Here is an 18,308-nt window from a genome sequence, read left to right as displayed (position 1 = left end):
CCTACAAAGCCTCTCGTGGGACTGGAGGCCAGTGAGAGTGGCCAGGAGACTTCCTTGGGGTTAATCCAGATCTCCAAGGGCAGAACCACCATGGCATGCAAACAGTGGTTTCCTGCCTTTAGTCAAAGCAGAGTGTTTCTTCTGCCTTCTTACTGATTTTTTTTGTAGTAACAACTATTCAGCTACTTACTTCGCAAGACATTGGGTGTTTATATGTTTGCAAAGTATTTTCACACACTTTAGGTCTCCGGCTGTTACCCTCTTGACGGCCGTGGGAGAGTAATAGTGTTACTATTGGCCTCGTGCTTGCCCTGGAGGGCACCGGGACTCGGTGAAGTAATACTTTCGCGGGAGTCCACAGAGCTTGTGAGTCACAGAACCGGTGCTGGGAATCCAGGAGACTCCCGCTGCTCTCATGGTTCTTCCTGTATTTGGGGGGAAGGAGTGACCGCATGGTGATCTCTGCTTCCTGCCGTGCTAGGGGAGGGCACAGGCGCCGAGCACTGGCTGTCATTTCATACTGGTCACTGGAGTATATCTCTCTTCTTTCCCCACTCTCCTGCCACCAAGGACCAGGCTCATCAGAGTGTTCACCAGAAACCTTCTTTGGCCAGTACCTTCTTAACTCCCAATCCCGTTCGTTCCCTACACACCACTGGGGCAGTTCTGCTTCTGATTGGCTCACGGTCTCTCTCCCCCAATGTCTCCCTTCTTCTTGGATGTCCTACGTGCCGCTCAGCTGACGATGGGTCTCTGTCCCGTCCTCCCATGTCACAAACCCTCAGACACACTCAGACACACTCACACTCACAACACTAAGGGGAAGGTGGGGAGGGGAGCCGCACAGCCCAAGGTCAACCAGATGTTCTTCGTGCTTCTGAAGTATTTCCTGAGCATGTCCAATATCCAAAGCTCTGTGCAGAAACTGCCAGAAGTAGGACGCTTGGGCAGTATTACAGCCTCTAACTGCTTGCTCCCTCTTGCAGCAGAGCCCTCAGGCTTGGGGAGGGGAGGTGACTTGCACAAAGCCCCGCCCCCCCCTCCACCCCCAGCCACAGGGAGAGGAGGGTCTGGAGCCAGACACTGCGCCACAGACACAGGATCTGTTCTTTGTCTCTGGCTGGTCCCCAGCGTCCTGCTTCCTCCCGGGCCAGCCTGCTGCTCTTACTGGGTCCACTCCGGTTCTAGCATCAGTAAGACAAGTGGCCAGATGAGAGATAGGACCCTGGTGTCCTTCGGTGATAAGAGTGGGCCAGAGATGGCTCCCGACTGGTGGAAGAGGCAAGCTCTGGCCATGGCAAAACCCAGGTTCTTTTCTGCAGGTGTCTGAGCACACGGAGCATGGCTGCGGGGGCAGTGTTTAGCCTGTGTATTGAGCTCCTTCGGTGTTTTGGAAACTTCGTGGAGATGGGCACTCAGAAACAGTTTTCTCCTCGGTGAACTTGTAAATAATGGGCAAGACGCAGCTTGTCAACATTTTTGGGAAGTCAGACCAAACTAATAGATGATTGAGAAGACTAGCCGTCATTGGAAATGCTATGAATGTAGTCTCCTCCGTGAGAGAGGACTCTGTCAGCCCTAAGGCGACATTGTCCCCACCTCCCTGTGCCTTTGCTACCCCATCCCCTCCCCTCACCCCAAACACAGCGCCCGGCTTCTGCTTCCTGTGGTGCCCGCATGTCTTGGCCCCGCGGTATTGTGCCTCCAACACAGCTCTGCCCAGCCACCCCTCCCTGCCGGGAGGACTCGGTGCTGCCACAGGGTTGCCCTGGCAACGTCAGGGGACACGTGAGCTCTGTTCCCAAGAAACGGTGCCTTGCCTTCCCCCGTATTAGTGATAGGAAATCTGCCTCATAAGTAGAGGGGCAAAGTAAAATTAAAGCATGATGTTTACATCGAGGCTGCTGGTTAACTTCACAGCGGAGGGGGAAATGGCAGTGGGGGGTGACCAAGGAATGAGGTTGCAGCCGTACTTGTCTTCCCTGGGACATACAAACACACACACACACACACACACACACACAATATACATACATTGGAGCTAAATGGCATTTCACTTCTGGGGAGCCTTCAGGGTTCTACCAGACCTCTCCTTTCCTCTGAAGGGGACGGCCTGCTTGAACCCGTTTTTGCATACATGGGCTCTGCAGCCAATCCTGTGTTCAGACCCAGGCTCTTTTCCTCACCAGCACCCTGGCTTCTCTGAGCCTCAGCTTTCACAAAACTCAAGGATGGTCGAGCTGCCAGAATGGGGGGGATTGAGTTGGGGTAATACTTCAGGGCCTGGGGCAGAAGGAGCACTCCAGGATGGTACTGGACCCATGGGATGTCTGATCCCCAATCAGTTGGCCATTGGGTGTCTTGACAGCAGATGGGTGTTGGTGTTGTGCCGGACTTACAGACATCCTTCCCTTTTACACGTAAGGCAATAGAATCAGGGAAGGGCTGGCGACTTAGCCAGAATCATGCAGTAATTCTTTGGAAGGCCTGGGATTTCTGCCTTAAGGCCGGTATACTTCCGCCTTATTCCATGACCTTGGACAACCAACCTGGGCTCTTTCTTCGAATTAGAAATGGACAGAAAGGAGGAAGTAAAAAAACGGAAAGTTATACAGGATTTGTCTTTCTGCATTTGGTTTATTTCACTTAGCATAATGCCTCCAGGTTCCTGATCTCACTTACATGTAGTATCTGATAAGGTCAGGTGTTTTTTTTTTAAGATTTTATTTATTTATTTGACAGACAGAGATCACAAGCAGGCAGAGAGGCAGGTAGAAAGAGGTGGGGAAGCAGGCTCCCCACCGAGCAGAGAACCCGATGCGGGGCTCGATCCCAGGACCCTGGGATCATGACCTGAGCTGAAGGCAGAGGCTTAACCCACTGAGCCACCCAGGTGCCCCAAGGTCAAATTTTTAAAGCAAGGAAAATGGTGGTTACCAGAAGCTGGTCAGAAAGGTGCTGCTCAGAAGGAACAGGTTTCAGTCACGTGGATGAATGGGAGCTAGAGCTCTAGTATACAACGTGATGACTACAGCCAGTAATAGTGTAGTGGATACTTGGAACTTGCCAAGAGAGTACAACTTAATTGCTCCCACCCTCCCCCAAAATGGTAGCTAGCTACCTGAGGTGATATGTTAATTAGCTTGACTGTGATAAACTTTTCCTCAGATACACGTGTTATCAAAACATCAGGTTGTAGTCCTTAAATACATCCAATTTTTATTTCTCAATTTTACCTCAGTAAAGCTTGTGACGGGGAAGAGGATAGAAATGGCGACAGGGAAAAGCTCCTTGTGAGGGACCATGTGTCCTAGTGCTTCCTCAAGGCAGCTATTCAAGTAATAGGGGAAACACAAAGCTCACGCTTTAGGTTGGGATTCATGCAATTCCCGGAGACAGGGAATAGGAAAAGACTGAAAGTTTGCCAGTAAAATTTTCACAGCTTGGTGATGTCTTTTGAATGACCTGTACTAACAGTGGTAGAAAGAATCATTGGAGGCCAGAGGATGGGGGGACGAGTGAGTGATAAGAGATGGGCATTCGCCCTGAGAACATGGTCCCTGGCACTGATTTAGGACTCTTGCTTTGGAGGACGGCTCCCAGGAGACTCAGTCTCCCTATTTGTCCTTCTTCTGCCTGCCTGGCTGTCTCCAGATAAATTACCATTTGCCAGGGGGTCCTAGAAATATCTTATAATGGCGTTTGTCCCAGCCGCGTGTGCCATTACTCAGAACAGAACTGACGAAAACCAGCTTGGGATCCATTGGTAGCAGATTTGGAGAAAGTCAACTATCTTTGGCAGCTCTAAAGTTCACTTCCCTCGAGAGGCACCCTCCTGTAATATTTTAAAATATACAATAATATGAGAAAACTCTCGGGGACTTGAGTTCCTGTCTTAACATTTGAGATAGATTTCCCCTTTGGAAGGGAAGAAATAAAAATAAACATTTTCAAAAGTCGGCTTCCAAGTGTAATAATCAACAGAACCAAATACATTTCTTTTGGGGAAATGGGTGGCCTTGGGTGTGGGGCGTATAGGACTCTTCTGTAGTTCCTGTGAAAGGCTTGCCTTTAAAAAAGGAAAGTTGATTGATTAGTATAAAATGTCATAGAAATGTCCAAGTGCTCACCCCCTGAGGTGATAAAATACCAGGTTTTGGGTCACCCGCCAAGCTCCCTTGTCAGGACTAATTGGCAGTCATATTAGTAACAAGCATGACGTAGGCTGTGCTATTGTGGCATATCCTTTCGCATTGTACAAAGCGGTCACATGAGAAACAAAGGAAGATTAAAAATGCTACCAATTATTTCATCTTCTGTGCCCTTGAGTGAGCCGCTAGCTGGAAAAAGCTCAGGATATTTAAACCAAATGGACTGTACTTGTCGCTTATTTAAAGTAAATATCTTTGGGAGATGTAAGTAGGTCTTGGAAAAATCCCTACTTTGCCTCATTGTACACCACGTAATTCTGGAAGCTCAAAGACCCTTTAGAGTGGCATTTGTAGGTCTTGGATTCCGTGGTCAAACAGGAGGCTAGAGCCTGGGGAAGACAGCCCAGGGACCGTAGCTGAGGATGCTGGGGAAAAGGTTGCTGCCTCTGCCCCTTTCTGCTTTCCGCCCTGTAGAGCTGTGATTGAGAAGAGAAAGTCTGGTAGCCTGGGGAACACACACTCCGATCCAGGGCTGGCGGGTGGGTAGGGGATAGCTGTGAGCAGTTGGCGAGCTCTAGTGCACGGTGAGAGCCACGACCAAAGTCCGTTTTTCTTAGGAGCCAAAGAAAACTCTGTGGAGAGACATGGAGGGCCAGAGTTTGTAGACCGATCTCAAGTAGGGCTCCTCCCCTTTCCCTAGTGGGACTTTTAAGGGAGCACTCTAGATGGAAAACCACCAATGTGGTTTTCTCCAACACAGAAGATATGGGAGCATCTTCTGGAAGCATCTCCAGAGGATAGTCTTTGTGCGAATGCTTACTGCTGAAATCACCTCCGCCGATCACCCATCATCTGCTTTGGTGGTCAGACCACACTGGCCCTAAGGGTCCCACAACAGGGACACTACTGGTCCTCCGTGGGCTGTGGAGGCAAAGACCTTGAGGTGGACATTTTTCTTGGAGCAGAGAACCTGCAGTATCCACTGGATGTTAACTCCTGGTCTCCTTGACTCGATCCAGTTCCTTCTCTTCACAGAGCACGGTTTGAAGCTTGTAGAAATGGGCTGGGTGCTTGTCGGATGCGGGATGTTTACCCATTGGTAAGAGGAGCAGAGGGCAGACAAGATTCGCCCAGCCATTTAATGCCTACATATTAGAATATTCAAATATTTAATTAGAATATTAAATATTAGAATATTGAAACTAATCTAGACCTGAAACAAGGCTTTCCATCCCGGAAGAACAGCATAACCCGCCACCGCCTTAGGACCTCGTCACCTAAACAAAGTCTCTTTGTACCTGATAGGGCCAGACCAGACCAGAAATGATTTCAAAGCTCTTCCCAGGGCCAGACCCCAAAAGTTCTAGATGCGGCGGCAGGAAGACAGTTATCCAAACCTGCTCAATACCCAGGACTCCTCTGGCTGTGACCAAGTGAAAATTTTAAGTGTCGAGTTTTAAAAGGAAAGCTGCCAATGGGTGTTCTGTAAATCATTTGTGCCAGCAGACTGACCCCATTATGTCAGCTAATCCTGGAAATACAGGAGGTAAATTTAAATCTTCGAGCATGAAGCACTTAATCAATATTCTAAATGTTTTTCTTGCAATTTATGCTAGCAGAGCAATGGGGTGCTTTGGCGTCCGGTTAATCTTCCAGTGGAGAAGAGGCACTTGAGAGCCAGGCCAGGGTGGTGGGATCTTGCCCGGGATGATTGGTGGGAGGGTGGGAAGCTCGAAGGGGAGGGAGCGAGGTGTTTGCTTCCACACTAGGCCGCTGGCATGGAGACGCTCACCCCCGGACTCAGTGCTCCTGCTCATGCCAGCAGGCAGAGCCTCCCTGGGGCACCTCTTCAGTGCTTTCCTTTAACCTGTGGTCGACAGCCCAGGAGGGGCTTTTCTGGGAAGAGCATGAGCTTTGGGGGTCAGATGGACCTGAGCGAGAACCCTGGTTCTGTTCCTGTTGTTCTGTGATCTAGGGCACGTTTCCTACCTTCCCCGAATATCTGCTCTACACCGTCATCTGCCTCCTGGGTCGACTGGGAGGGTTCAGACCTGGTTCCCTTTATGCAAGGGGCCCAGCATGACTGTCCGACCCTCTCCACGTGGTAAGTCGTTACCACTCTTAGCGTGATTGATGAGCTGTGTGAGAGCTTTCTCTCTGGACCCTGGGACCCTAAAGGAAGGGCTCTTCCCAGGGGCTGGGAGTCCATGGAGGAAAAAAGATGGAGCTGCTTTCTTCGTTTGTAAGAACCGTGGGAGCGGGGTGATATCCAGCTGATTCTAAGAATTGGTCATTGTCAAAAGTCCTAAGGAAGGAGGGAAGTACAAGTGTACTTTGGAGGAAGGGAAACCAAAAGGCAGCAAGAAAGGACAAGGTGTTGAGGGGTTACAATGGTTCCAAACTCCATCTCCCCGCGCCCAGAAGGGTCTCCTGGGAGTGTCGTCCTAACAACCAGCTTCTCGGTGGTATGAATGGGGCCGTGACAGTAGTCAGGTCTTGGTCCGACCTCAGTCCCAGAGTGGGACTGTCTGCCAGGGGCTTGCCACATCTCTTTAACCAGCGCTGACCTTGGGAAGATGTGACACGGCTATAAACAGGAAATGGTCTTAGTTGCAGAAAAGATAGTGTCTGAGAACCAGCTTCACATCCCAGCCTCTGACACCAGGACTTTGATTCCTTCCCATGTCTGCATTCTGCCGATATTACTATTTGCTTCATGTTTATCTTTAAACTCGATGACTAGGGACGCCTGGGTGGCTCAGCCAATTAAGCGGCTGCCTTTGGCTCAGGTCATGATCCTAAGGTCTTGGGATTGAGTCCTACGTTCGGCTCCTTGCTCAGTGGGGAACCTGCCTCTCCCTCTGCCTCGTGCTCCCCCTGCTTGTGCTCTCTCTCTGATAAAAAACAAAAACACTTCCTTATAGGAACACTGTAATTTTTAGACTCCTCCGAAGCTGTTAAAAACACATGTGGCACATACATGAATCAGTGTGTTAGTTCTCTATACAGAATCCACATACAAATATTAATCCGTATATAAATATCCCCTACATAGTGTCACAGACACCAGTGGTCCCCACAGCCGCCTCTGAGAAGCATTGTAAACCACCGAATGCGACAGAACCCGGAACCGTTGGCTCTGATAGCGCACATCAGCGCTAGTTCTGACGGTTGGATGTTAATAAAGCAAATGTGTCCAAGCTCTTCCCACGAGTCAATACTGTTCTAAGCACATTATGTGTATATAGAGTCACTCCCTTAATCCCCACAGTAACCTCATGAGGTCAGTACTGTTATTATTCCCATTTTTACAGACAGTAGGCCTGAGAGACAGAGAGCTGGATCAGGAGAGAAGGACAACAAAACGAGCAAACGAACATCTTTCCCTTCTGTGTGTTTTAAAGGACTACACTGTATTACCTAAATCAGAGCACTTTACCTTTCGGTTTCTAGGTAACATTATTCACTCAATAGAGATGAAAACCAGTCTCTACATTCTTGTGCAACATCTGGCAGATGGAGGAGCCAGACTGGTTCATAAACCGGCATAAGGAAAGGAAACAATACCTATTCTGACAACAACCGGTGTCCCTAGAACTCAGGTCTGACGCCAGCTCTCGGAGACAGCACAGATGCCGTAGGTTAAAGGCATGGTCCCCAACGAGACGGCCCTGACTTCAGATGACAGCCACACTTCAGGGATTCCCCAGGCCACCAATCAGCTACAAATTCAGGGCTTCCCACGACCCTTCACATTCAATCTGCTAGAATGACTCAGAAGTTAGGAAAGTACTATGTTTAGGATTATGGTTTTATTATAAAGGAAACAAATCAGGACTAGCCAAATGGAGAGATACTGAGGCTGAGGTCTGAGAGAGTCTCCAGAAGAGAGCTTTTGTTCCCTCTCCCTGTGGGATCAGGACACTGCCCCCTCCCAGAGCATTCATGCACTCACCCCCCAGGGAGCGCTGCTGAGCTGCAGTGACCAGCGTTTTAGTTGGGGTTTCATTACACAGGCGTGATTGATTGAGCATCTGGCCTGTGATTGAATGCAGTCTTCTACCCTTCTCTGCTGCCTGGAGGGCAGGTGGTTGGGCGGACGTCGCATGATTCAAAGCCCCAGCCCCTTGGCCGGTAGTTGGTCTCTCTGGTGACCAACCCCCGTTCTGAGTCATCTCATTACCATAAACTCAGGTAGAATCCGAAGGGCTCATGAATACCAAAGGTACTCCTATTGCTGAAGAACTTCCGAGGGTATAAAGGTTATCTCCCAGAAACCAGGAACAAAAGTTAGCCAAATTCTAATTTTTAATTCTAGGACCAAACAGTGGAAACTTCTCATCAGAAAGCTGGAGTTGAACTTTTAACATGGGCTCATTTCCCCACTTGCCCCACTTGGGCAAACTACTTAGCTTCAACTTACTCATCCGTAAGTGGGCATCCCTGAAATGGGGATGGCCGCTCAGGAGAGGTAGAGCTTCCTGGGCTGTTACAAGGATTCGGTGCGATCCTGTGTGTATTTTTTTCAAGTCATCTCTATAACCAGTGTGGGGCTTGAACTCATGACCCCAAGATCAAGGGTCATATGCTCTGCCAACTGAGCCAGCCAGAGGCCGCGATCCTGTGTGTAAAGTGTGGCACCCAGCTCAGAGGAGATACCGTGTAAGTCTTTATTATTTGTAAGTTTTGTGAAGCTTTCCGCCCTTGGATAGCACCGGTCCTCTTTGTCCCATCTTCAGTCACAGAGAAGCACCCTGAGAGGGCCAGGCTGCGTTGTGCATTGCGTTACGGGTCCCGTTTTCCGGTGGCTTTGCATGTGTAGCACAGGCTTGTTAAGGTCAAGGAGAGGTGAGGTCTCGTCAGGGTGGTGGTTTGGAAGTGTAATTCGGAGTCAGATGCTTCTCTGTTCTTTCCCGGAGGTGGACTGTGTGCTTCTGCGCCGATCTTAGAAACTTCAGTGAGGATCGCTGGGTGGTCTCTTCTTCAGGAACTGGACAGTTCCCCCAGATCAGACTTCCTCAGCCTTGGCCCTCTTGACATTTTGGTCTGGAAATTGTTTGGGGCTGCCCTGTGCATTGTAGGATGTTGAGCAACACGCCCGGCCTCCATCTTCTAAATACCAGGAGCACTTTTCTCCAATGCCACACACGTCCCCAGACAGAGCCAGATGCCCCTGGAGGGCAGAATTGTCCCTGACGGGGCACCACTATCTGGGAAATGAGGGCTGCCCCAAAGACCCCCTTTTCCTTTCTACAACAGGGAAAATGAAGGTGTTGGAGAGTGTTTTCAGGCTTCCCTGCGTGGTAAGGGGCCTGTGGAGATGGGAGAGCGAGCAGCCACATTGGACCAAGTCTTTTTCCTGGGTAGCGCAGGCAAGAACAATGGAAAGGGGCAGCAGTGGCCGTGCTGGGATATTTAAGTTAATTTTCCCAAGGCGACACTTCTCTTGGAGTGGGGCCTGTGGAGGCTATCACAGGTGGTACTGACTGAGGCTCTCCGCCGGGTTCTCGTCATCAAAGGACCTGCTGGTCTCCCCAGCCCGCAGGGCCCCGCACACCCTCAACCTTCTGACAAATGTGTTCTCACCACCCAGCACCCTGGTCGAGCCACCCAGAGGGGACATTTCCAAGGAGACTTTTGCCAGCTGACCAGAGTGGGTGGAAACGTGTGTCCCCCACCCCCTTCAGGTTTCGCGGGTGGACCCGGAGCGTGGGGCATTCTGGGCGGCGGCGGGGGGGAGTCGAGCAGGATCGTGCAGCCCGTGCCAGACCCGTCACCGCTGAGCCGCAGCACGTGTGCGCAATCTAAATGACTCCGGCCACGCAGATGCCATTTCCTGAGCCTTTTGTTTGAGAAAACGACCTTGGTGCTGCCTGTGAGGTGCGGTATTTGGTTTATGGTCAGGTCTCCATCATTTCTGGCTATTACAGAGTATTTTCTAGCGTCCACTGTTGTGTCGGTCCCACTAAAAAAAAAAAAAAAAAGGTCCAAATGTTGGCTAGAGCTACAGTTCCTTTGCATAATGCTCAGAGCAAGTTGATTTCCCCCACTCCGGGAGAGATGAGCTGCAAGGGGTCTTCCCTTAGCAGAAGTGCTAAGCCGTGGGGCCCCCCACCCAGGCTACTTCTGGGCTCCCCTGGAAGTCTCACGGCAGAGCTCTGGACCGGGCTGCCAAGTGGCCTGGGGGCCCCGCGTGATGGGCCTGACTACTCCCAGCACAGAGAGGCGGCCAGCGGCCTCCTGGGACTTAATCTTCCCAGCGCCAGGTGCTAGCCGTCGAGCTTGGAGGGGAGCTGCCTCCCCGAATCCACCCACGTTAGCCCTGGGAGGAAAGAGGCTGTTGTAAAAGCAGTTTTCTTTTTTTTTTTTTTTTTCCATTTTATTTATTTTTTTCAGCGTAACAGTATTCATTCTTTTTGCACAACACCCAGTGCTCCATGCAAAACGTGCCCTCCCCATTACCCACCACCTGTTCCCCCCACCTCCCACCCTTGACCCTTCAAAACCCTCAGGTTGCCCCAACCTCCCAAGCGGTTTTCGAAATAGCTGCTTGTAGAGCATTTTCAAAGCCCTTCATCCAGGAGAGTGCCTGAATTCCGAGCTCAGAAACTGGGGATGACTCCATGAAGGCTGCCACGCAGCCTGCCGACATGCACCTTCGGTTGCGTATTCGAACTCCGCTAGGCACGGAAGCTTGGAACGTGTAACTGGGACCAAAAGACAGACATTTCCTCTAGGGGTCAGGCTCCGCGGTGGGTAGGCGTGCACATGGCCCATCTATGGAGGGCAGCATCGGCCCCCCCAATGGTGTGCTCAGCCCCCGCCACGAAGCACCCCCATGCTTGGGGGCTTCAACCGTGGATATTTATTCCTCATGGCTCTGGGGGCCAGAAATCGGAGAGGAAGATCTGGGGGTCTGGTTCCTCCTGAGGCCTCTCTCTGTGGCTTGCACACAGCTGCCTTCTCACTGAGGCTTCACGTGGCCTTTCCCTGTGTGTCCCCAGCGTCCCTATGTGTGTCCAAATCTCCCCTTCTTATAAGGACACCAGTCAGACTGGTCTGGGACCCATCCTCACAGCCTCATTTTCACTGAATCGCCTCCTTAAAGGTCTGTCTTCAAATCGAGTCCCATTCGGAAGACCTGGGGAACAGGGCTTTCGTATATGAGTTTGGGGGGGGACCCCATTCAGTCCATAACATATGTGGGAGGGGCAGGTGCTGCATAACTAAATATTTGACAGTTTAAAAATCTCATTTATAGGGTGAATTTAAAAATTACTGTTGCCACAGGCCTTCCTGCAATGCACAGGGTTCTGCTATCTCTTGTGTACCCTTTGAACATGAGAGACTCCCTCTTGGCTGGTCCTATGGTGGAAGGGACATGGGGAAAGACCCCTCCCTGGGGCAGAAGGGCCGTCCCGCCCAGCCTGTCAGCGTTCCCTCTTGGCACCTGCTGTCACCGGCGAGCTTCTGCAAACTTAATTCAAGGAACGATTTTCTGTGATTGGCATGTTTGGATTGTAGCAAACTTTGGTTGAACATATTGTTAGAATACACGGTACTGTAATTTAAGATTATTTTATCAGCAGTAAAGGGTTTTATAATTCATTTAAAAAGTTGTAATGGGCTTGAGCATCTTCAGTATAGTTTAATAATATAGCGTTTTATAGCTGGCTATAAACTTTCAGATTACGGTTTTAGCAATTGTGCAATTCTGTTTTATAGTTTAATAATTGTTCAAATGAAGGAGAGTATAAGGTTCCTAAAAACCAATTTAATGACTTAGAAAAATAGCCTTTATCAAAATCTAACGTATACCTTTAATGAACCCAGATGTCACCTTTTCGACGAAGGCAGATCATGGCATCTGTTTTTCTCAACCACAAACTAAGCACACAGAGCACCGTATCTCTGAGTTACGTTTTTACTCCTTCTTTAAAAAAATCTTTTATCCCTAATCTCCTACAGCCAGAATAAGTCTATTTGCCAAGTACAAGGTGGACGCCGGCAAGGCCCGAAGGGCTTTAGCAGGAACAGGGAGTAAATTGCTTCTCTCTTGAGAAGGTTCTTTGTTTTACAGAAGAGCCCTGATCACCCTGCTTCAACCCGGCTCCTGACTCTAATAAAGCCCCATATTAATGCCTCCAGATAGCCCCTACCTCACCATTCTGTAAGCGCATGGCAAAATGGGGAGCCCTACATTATACCGTAATTGTGTACTGTTGTTTAGAGTAATAAAAGTGTTAGCATATAGCATTGGGGGAAAGGCACTATCTCATGTTGTCATTGGAATTATAGTTCGTGCTGTTATATTTCTGGGATTTTCCAGGGTTATGTTGTCAGACAACTGGAACCATTAAAAGAGGAGGCTCCAGACCAGGTACACAGATAGTCACCATGGAGCACACCCTGGGACCATGGTCCCAGGACCCTTGGGTGCCGTGATCCTTGGGTGGACCAGCTGTGGGTCAGGGCCCTGTCGCAGAGAAATGGCACAGGACGGAAGGAAGAGCCCATGTGGCTGGACTCCTTCCTGGCGGGGGTGCAGTGCAAGGACTTGGGGCTCGCAGCACATTGCCGCTCCGTTAGCAACAGTGGCTGTGACGTAATGGTGGAGAGGCTGACTCTGAACCACGCCCTGGGCAGGGAGCGGGAGGGGGGGCTCCTGCAGTGGTGGACTCTCCCTTGCATCGCCCTGAAGTGATAGGGGCTCCTTTCCCTGCTTCCCACTCAGTTCCCCCTTCTTGGTCAGCTCCAGAGATCTTCCGGCTGAAACGCGGTGCTGCTTGGCAACAACTGAAGGCTGTCTGTTCCAAGGGCGTCTGGGTAACCTTTGCCAGGTCACAGTCACATCAGCACCGATGCCCACAGCTGGCAGGCGTTCTTGCTGTCCTAGGTGTCACGTGCCGTCTGTACCCATTCTGTGCCCCAGCACGTGACATCCCTGACGTTTTAACGAGGGGAGGGGTAGCACTTAGTGATTCTGAAGTCCGTGGAGCATGCAGGCAACACCATCACTCTGTTTATACCCAAACCAAGCTGGCTTTGCGATAATATAACCCAAACAGGGAGTGTGCTGATGCCCGATGAGGGACTGTGCGCACAGTAGGCCTACAGCAGCATGGTTAGTGCTTTTGTTTTTAAGAAAAAGAGGTTGGGCTTAAGAAAAGAAAACCCTGAAGGATCAGGCTTCTTGCTACAACAGACTCAAACCTTCTCCCATCCAAGTACTAACCAGGCCCGACACTGCTTAGCTTCCGAGATCAGACGAGATCGGGCGCGTTCAGGGTGGTATGGCCGTAGACAGACTCAAACCTTCTTGTGGACTTCAGCGACAAGTAACCTCATCTACTTAACCCTTGGATTCGTTATCTGTAACATGGGAATAATGAGCACCACTGCCTGGGAAGATTGTAATAATTAAATGAATTAAAATTCTTGAGCATAGTTACTGAGCCTCCAGTTCAGCTGAGCAATGGTTTTTATCATAATTTTATCTTCCTGGTGGGTCTGTGCTTGAGCACAACTCAGAAGAAGCTTATACTAAGGGAGCATTTGGGGACCTTTACCCCCAAATTCCTCGGGGACATGAACTTGGGCATCATACAGGGTGTGTGTCCTGCAGAAGGGAGCCAGCCTCAGATTGAAGCTGTTTGTTATGATTACCTACTTATGATGTCTGCCCTTAAACATCTTTTCTTTACCACTTTTTGTCAAAAAAAAAAAAATGGGAATAATAACTTTAGGATGGGGATGGGAAGAACAGCCCCATTCAGTGCATTCTAGGAAGAGCCCTTGGGCCGTCTGCACCTGTGGTGTAGAGAGCAGTGAGGCTGGCCCATCAGAGGGACAGTAATTCAGCAGTTGGACAATTGCTTAACCCAATTGCTGGGTAATAAACATACTTAATAAAAAGGGCTAGGACGTCTGCACCATCTTGGCCATAAATACGCTCTCTTGTTCTGGGTAACCTATGAGAATACCTCTGAGCACACTTAGGTCACATACCATAAATAAATCCAATTTCTTGTATCCCCTACTGACCTTTTATCCTCAGGACTTCTAACCAGCTCTGCCTCCCTGAATAACAGCCCCTGCCTTGTGTTTGAGCCGTGGAGCTCATGCGCGGGAGGAAAATGGCCCCGTTCTCTGGTGAGGTTCGACCAAAGGCTCCCCTCCACTGGACCCCTCCTAGTTGAAGTCCTAGAGGAGTCAGACCATGGACAGGGATGTCTGGAAGGGAAGCCGAGGATGGTGGGCACTGAGTGGGCATCACTAGAATTTTCCCCAGAGTGGCCATTGCTGTCTACTTCCCAGGCAGCAGGTGTGACCCTGGCTTCTTACTGCCTCCCTGGGCACCTTCTCAGCTGTCCACAGGATAACCAGAACTACTTCTACGGGTTGGTCCGGGGGTGATGGGAGATAATGTGCGCCATGTCCAGCACAGAGCCCGTAGGCATGGGTTTGGGAATCGAGGGGACTGAGGTCAAACAGATGTATCTCACTGCGGCCACTCCAGCTGCAGAGACCCGGCAAAGTGCCCTCCTCTCTGAGCCCGTGTTTCCCGATCTGTGCAAAGGGGAGAGCTCTGCTCAGGACATCCTGTGAGCGGTGGGGTGTGTTCAGGGAGGCGTCCATGGGGTCTGTTATAGGAGGGGACTGTCGTGGTAACTGGTCACAGTTCCCACGGGGAGTCTGCTCAGTTTCCCTCAGTTATCTGTGCTTTCTCCATCTACTAAAAGCATGTTTTTCTTTAAAGTTTTTTTAAGGTTGGCTTTTCACCTGGTTTTTCACAGCACACAGGGCGCTCCTTCTTCTGAACAGGGGGTGAACAAAAGCCCGGGGTTGGGTACATCAGCAGACCACAGCGTTTTATATGAACCCTTAGTTACCGCCATAAGTCACGCAACCATTACGGGGCCGCACTCAGCTGCACCTAAATGCACGGGAGAATGAGAGACTTAATAAATAGTATCTGATGGCGGTGAGGATGCGTGTCTGACGAGACAGGCTTCATGCACTTCTCATCAGAAACCACAATGAATCTTTTCTGTTGCTCTCACGCATTTGCATTTCCAACTGCACATTTGAGAAAACGAATGTTTCATTTTGGGGCCATCCCCTGAGCCGCCTCTCGACCCTACTCACCGAATGTTTGCTCTACGAAACGCCCCCGGTGCCCCACGCCCAAGTGTCTTTTACACACTGTTTGGTATAATCTCCCTGTTAATAGGGCACCATTTTCTAAAATACAGGCCATAATTGGTTCTTGTCTGGATACATTGCAATCAAACAAGTTAACCATGAAGGAAGACACGGTTCTCTGGTGTAGTTTGCAGCCTGTGTTTGCTCCAGCTTAGGGAAAAGGGGCACAGCTGCAGGACGGTCCCAGGAAGTCTGGAAGGGAGAGAGGCCAGCTCAACTGCCGTGTTAGGGCTTCCTGCTGGAGACAGTGTCTGCACCATCGTGCCATTAGTGTTGAATTACAAGTGCGGAGCTGTAGGCATCCTTTTTATGGCGTGCTGGAGACTGATGACCAAGCCCGGGGGACTGCTTAGCTAATGGAGGACTGTTGATATATCTTACTGGACTGTATCTCTTTCGTTGCATTCATTTTTAAATCCAAGGGCTCACAGAAGATCGTGAGCCCGTTCTAGTCAATATTGTATTCACTGGCCAAATTAGCTTGAGCTTTTGCATTTCTCCAGTCCCTGCCCCAGGCCAAGAATACCAGCCTAGAGAGCACAGAGAGGCCAGGCAATCCTCCACATCATCCTGAGGTCTGAAGGGACTTTCCCCTTTCACCTTTGTCTCTCAGAACAATTCTGGGAGGTAAGGAGGAGGGCAGGGATTATTATCGTTAAAGCTGATGGTTGAAGAGCCAAGAACAGGACCTTCGTAGCCTGTGTTCCATTTATTGTCTTTTATCAATCAAGCTGGTACCAAGAATAAATTCTAAACCATAGTAGAAGCTCTCATCACGGACCCTCATGTAACCAACTTATCACAAAAGACAGCCTCTCCGTTCTCTTGTAAATATCTAATGCCCAAGGCCGAGAGCATGCCCCAAGCTTGTGCCTCTGTTCTCCTGTTCACCCTGCCCTTGCTCTCTCCAGTTGAGAGACGGGGTTAAAAGACTCAGGCACGTTTGTTCTCAAACCTTTTTTATGCTCTTACAGTTGGTGTTTTGCTTGCAAATTTAAATCAGTATTATATGAAGGATTGAAATAGGAGCACAAAAGAAAGCATAGTTGTTTCGATGAAAGCTAAGTTGAACACACTAAGAAAGCCAAATTCCTTTAAAAAATGTCTTTGGATCAGGTGTGGGTGGGGCAAATCATAAAAGACTGAGAAAAATTATAAAAAGGTAAAAAAAAAAAAAATTCTGCTCTGAGATTCCTCTGTAGGTATCAAACAAAATGTCACTCCTGTTTTAAAGAAAGTAAACCTGGAAATTGTAGAGCATGAATTAAAGAGGTAGATTCTGCAGAACATAAGCCAGGGAACTCCAATCAGGAAACTCTTCCTTTAAAAAGACTTTTAAAAAAAGATTTATTTATCAAATTATTTGAGAGAGTGCATATGAGCAGGAAGGACAAAGAAGAGAGGAAGAGAGACTCTCAAACAGACTCCTTGCTGAGCGTGGAGCCTGATGCAGGGCTCAGTCTCAGGACACTGAGATGATAACCTGAGCCGACATCAGACACTAAACCGACTGACCCACTCAGGTGCCCGAAAACACTTTTTTAAAGAAGGTGGCCTCGGTCACGTCCCCCCAAGTCAATAAATGCCTGACGTTCAGATTTGACATAAGAATATTTGATTTAACACGTACAATGAACTATTAATATTCAGCCTTAATAAACAAGGAAATCCTGCCGTATGCAACAATAGGGATGAATCCGAAGGACGTTATACTAAGTGAAATAAGCCAGTCACAGAAGGACAAATACTGCATGATTCTACGTACATCAGATGTCTAATATCCTCCAACTCATGGAAGCCAAGAATGGGACTGTAGTTGCCAGAGGCTGAGGGAGGGGAAACAGGAAGTTGTTGTTCAGTGGGTGTAGAATTTTGGTGAGACAAGATGGGCAGCATTGGGCCTATAGTCAGCAAGACTGTATTGTGTGCTTCAAATTTCGTTTAGAGTAGATCTCACATTCAGTGTTCTTATTCCACGCTTTAGTTTAAAGAAAAAAATTTTGAAATAAAATTTTGAGACAAATGTGTCATTTTTGAGTAATTTAATGATTTGCCCTTTAACTTCATTTCTCAAGCGACAAATACTCTGCGGGTGCCGTCCCCAGACAGTCAGGTGAGAGGGTTTCTGCTCTAGGCTGGGCCCTAAGCTCAACATGAAGTGCGCAGTTAAACCTGGGATTCTCCGTGGGTGCCAGGAATCCAAGACCTGCTTGACTCAAGAACAGGAATCCACATCTCTTTCAAGGCTACGCACCCGCCCCCCTGCCCTTCCCCCCTGAATCTGGCCTCAGTTCAGTTCACTGCACTGACTTTGGAGGCCTTGTCTAAACAGCTCAACCAGGATCTGAGCCTGCACTTTTTCTGGGTAAGGAAGCCTAACTTCAGGCCTCCAAGCCTTTCCCCGCCCCCGTCTTACGACCAGGCTCAACCTGCCCAGAGCATACCAGACTAAGGAAACTTGGCACCCAGGGGGCCTTCCCAAACCGATGCTGAGGGAGATATCTTTATAAGGCCTTCTTAGAGCTTCGTGTAATGAAAGTCTTCTGGCTAAAGTTTAGTTCCGACATGGTGTCTTGCTGAGAGAGTAGAAAAGCAGCCCCTTTCTTGGAAGGACACTCGCCCCATCTCACCCTTGCCCTCCTCATAGCCTCTCGGCCTCTCCCCAACCTGTGCCAGGGTCCAGGGGGCTGGCAGAGAGCAGCCTGACAGAAATGGACCCCTTCCCTGCCGAGCATGGGTACGAGAAGGCAAACATCCAAGCCCAGGGCCTCAGAGCAAGGCTTATTTATATGTCCACTTGTCTTACGCAGCTGACTTTACTGCACGTTATTCAGACCAGTGGTTGCAAGTGGCTGTTACCAAGTTTGTAGGAAAAGCAGATCTGTAGGAAGGTGAGTTTCAAAACAGACCATGGCAGGGACTTTGGAAAGGCCGGCCAACGGCTTGTGACCA

At 49.4% G+C, this 18,308-nt stretch overlaps 1 protein-coding gene across 5 annotated transcripts in view; it reads left to right on the top strand.

Annotated features, from left to right (window-relative positions):
* GFRA1 (GDNF family receptor alpha 1) overlaps positions 1–18,308 on the top strand; it is a 210,783-nt gene that overhangs the window by 178,208 nt on the left and 14,267 nt on the right. Inside the window, exon 10 of one of the 5 annotated variants that reach the window (XM_046027300.1) lies at positions 1,323–1,739. The exons of the other annotated variants lie outside the window; for them this stretch is intronic. Coding sequence (XP_045883256.1) covers positions 1,323–1,364 — 42 coding nt within the window. The 3' untranslated portion in view covers positions 1,365–1,739. Of the gene's footprint in view, positions 1–1,322; positions 1,740–18,308 lie in introns of those variants that run through there. 5 annotated transcript variants of the gene reach the window in all.

The sequence above is a fragment of the Meles meles genome, chromosome 13 (assembly GCF_922984935.1).
Source record: "Meles meles chromosome 13, mMelMel3.1 paternal haplotype, whole genome shotgun sequence".
In the NCBI taxonomy this organism is placed as follows: domain Eukaryota; kingdom Metazoa; phylum Chordata; class Mammalia; order Carnivora; family Mustelidae; genus Meles; species Meles meles.
The sequence above is the reverse complement of the archived record's forward strand: the minus strand, read 5'-3'. Positions and strand labels throughout refer to the sequence as shown.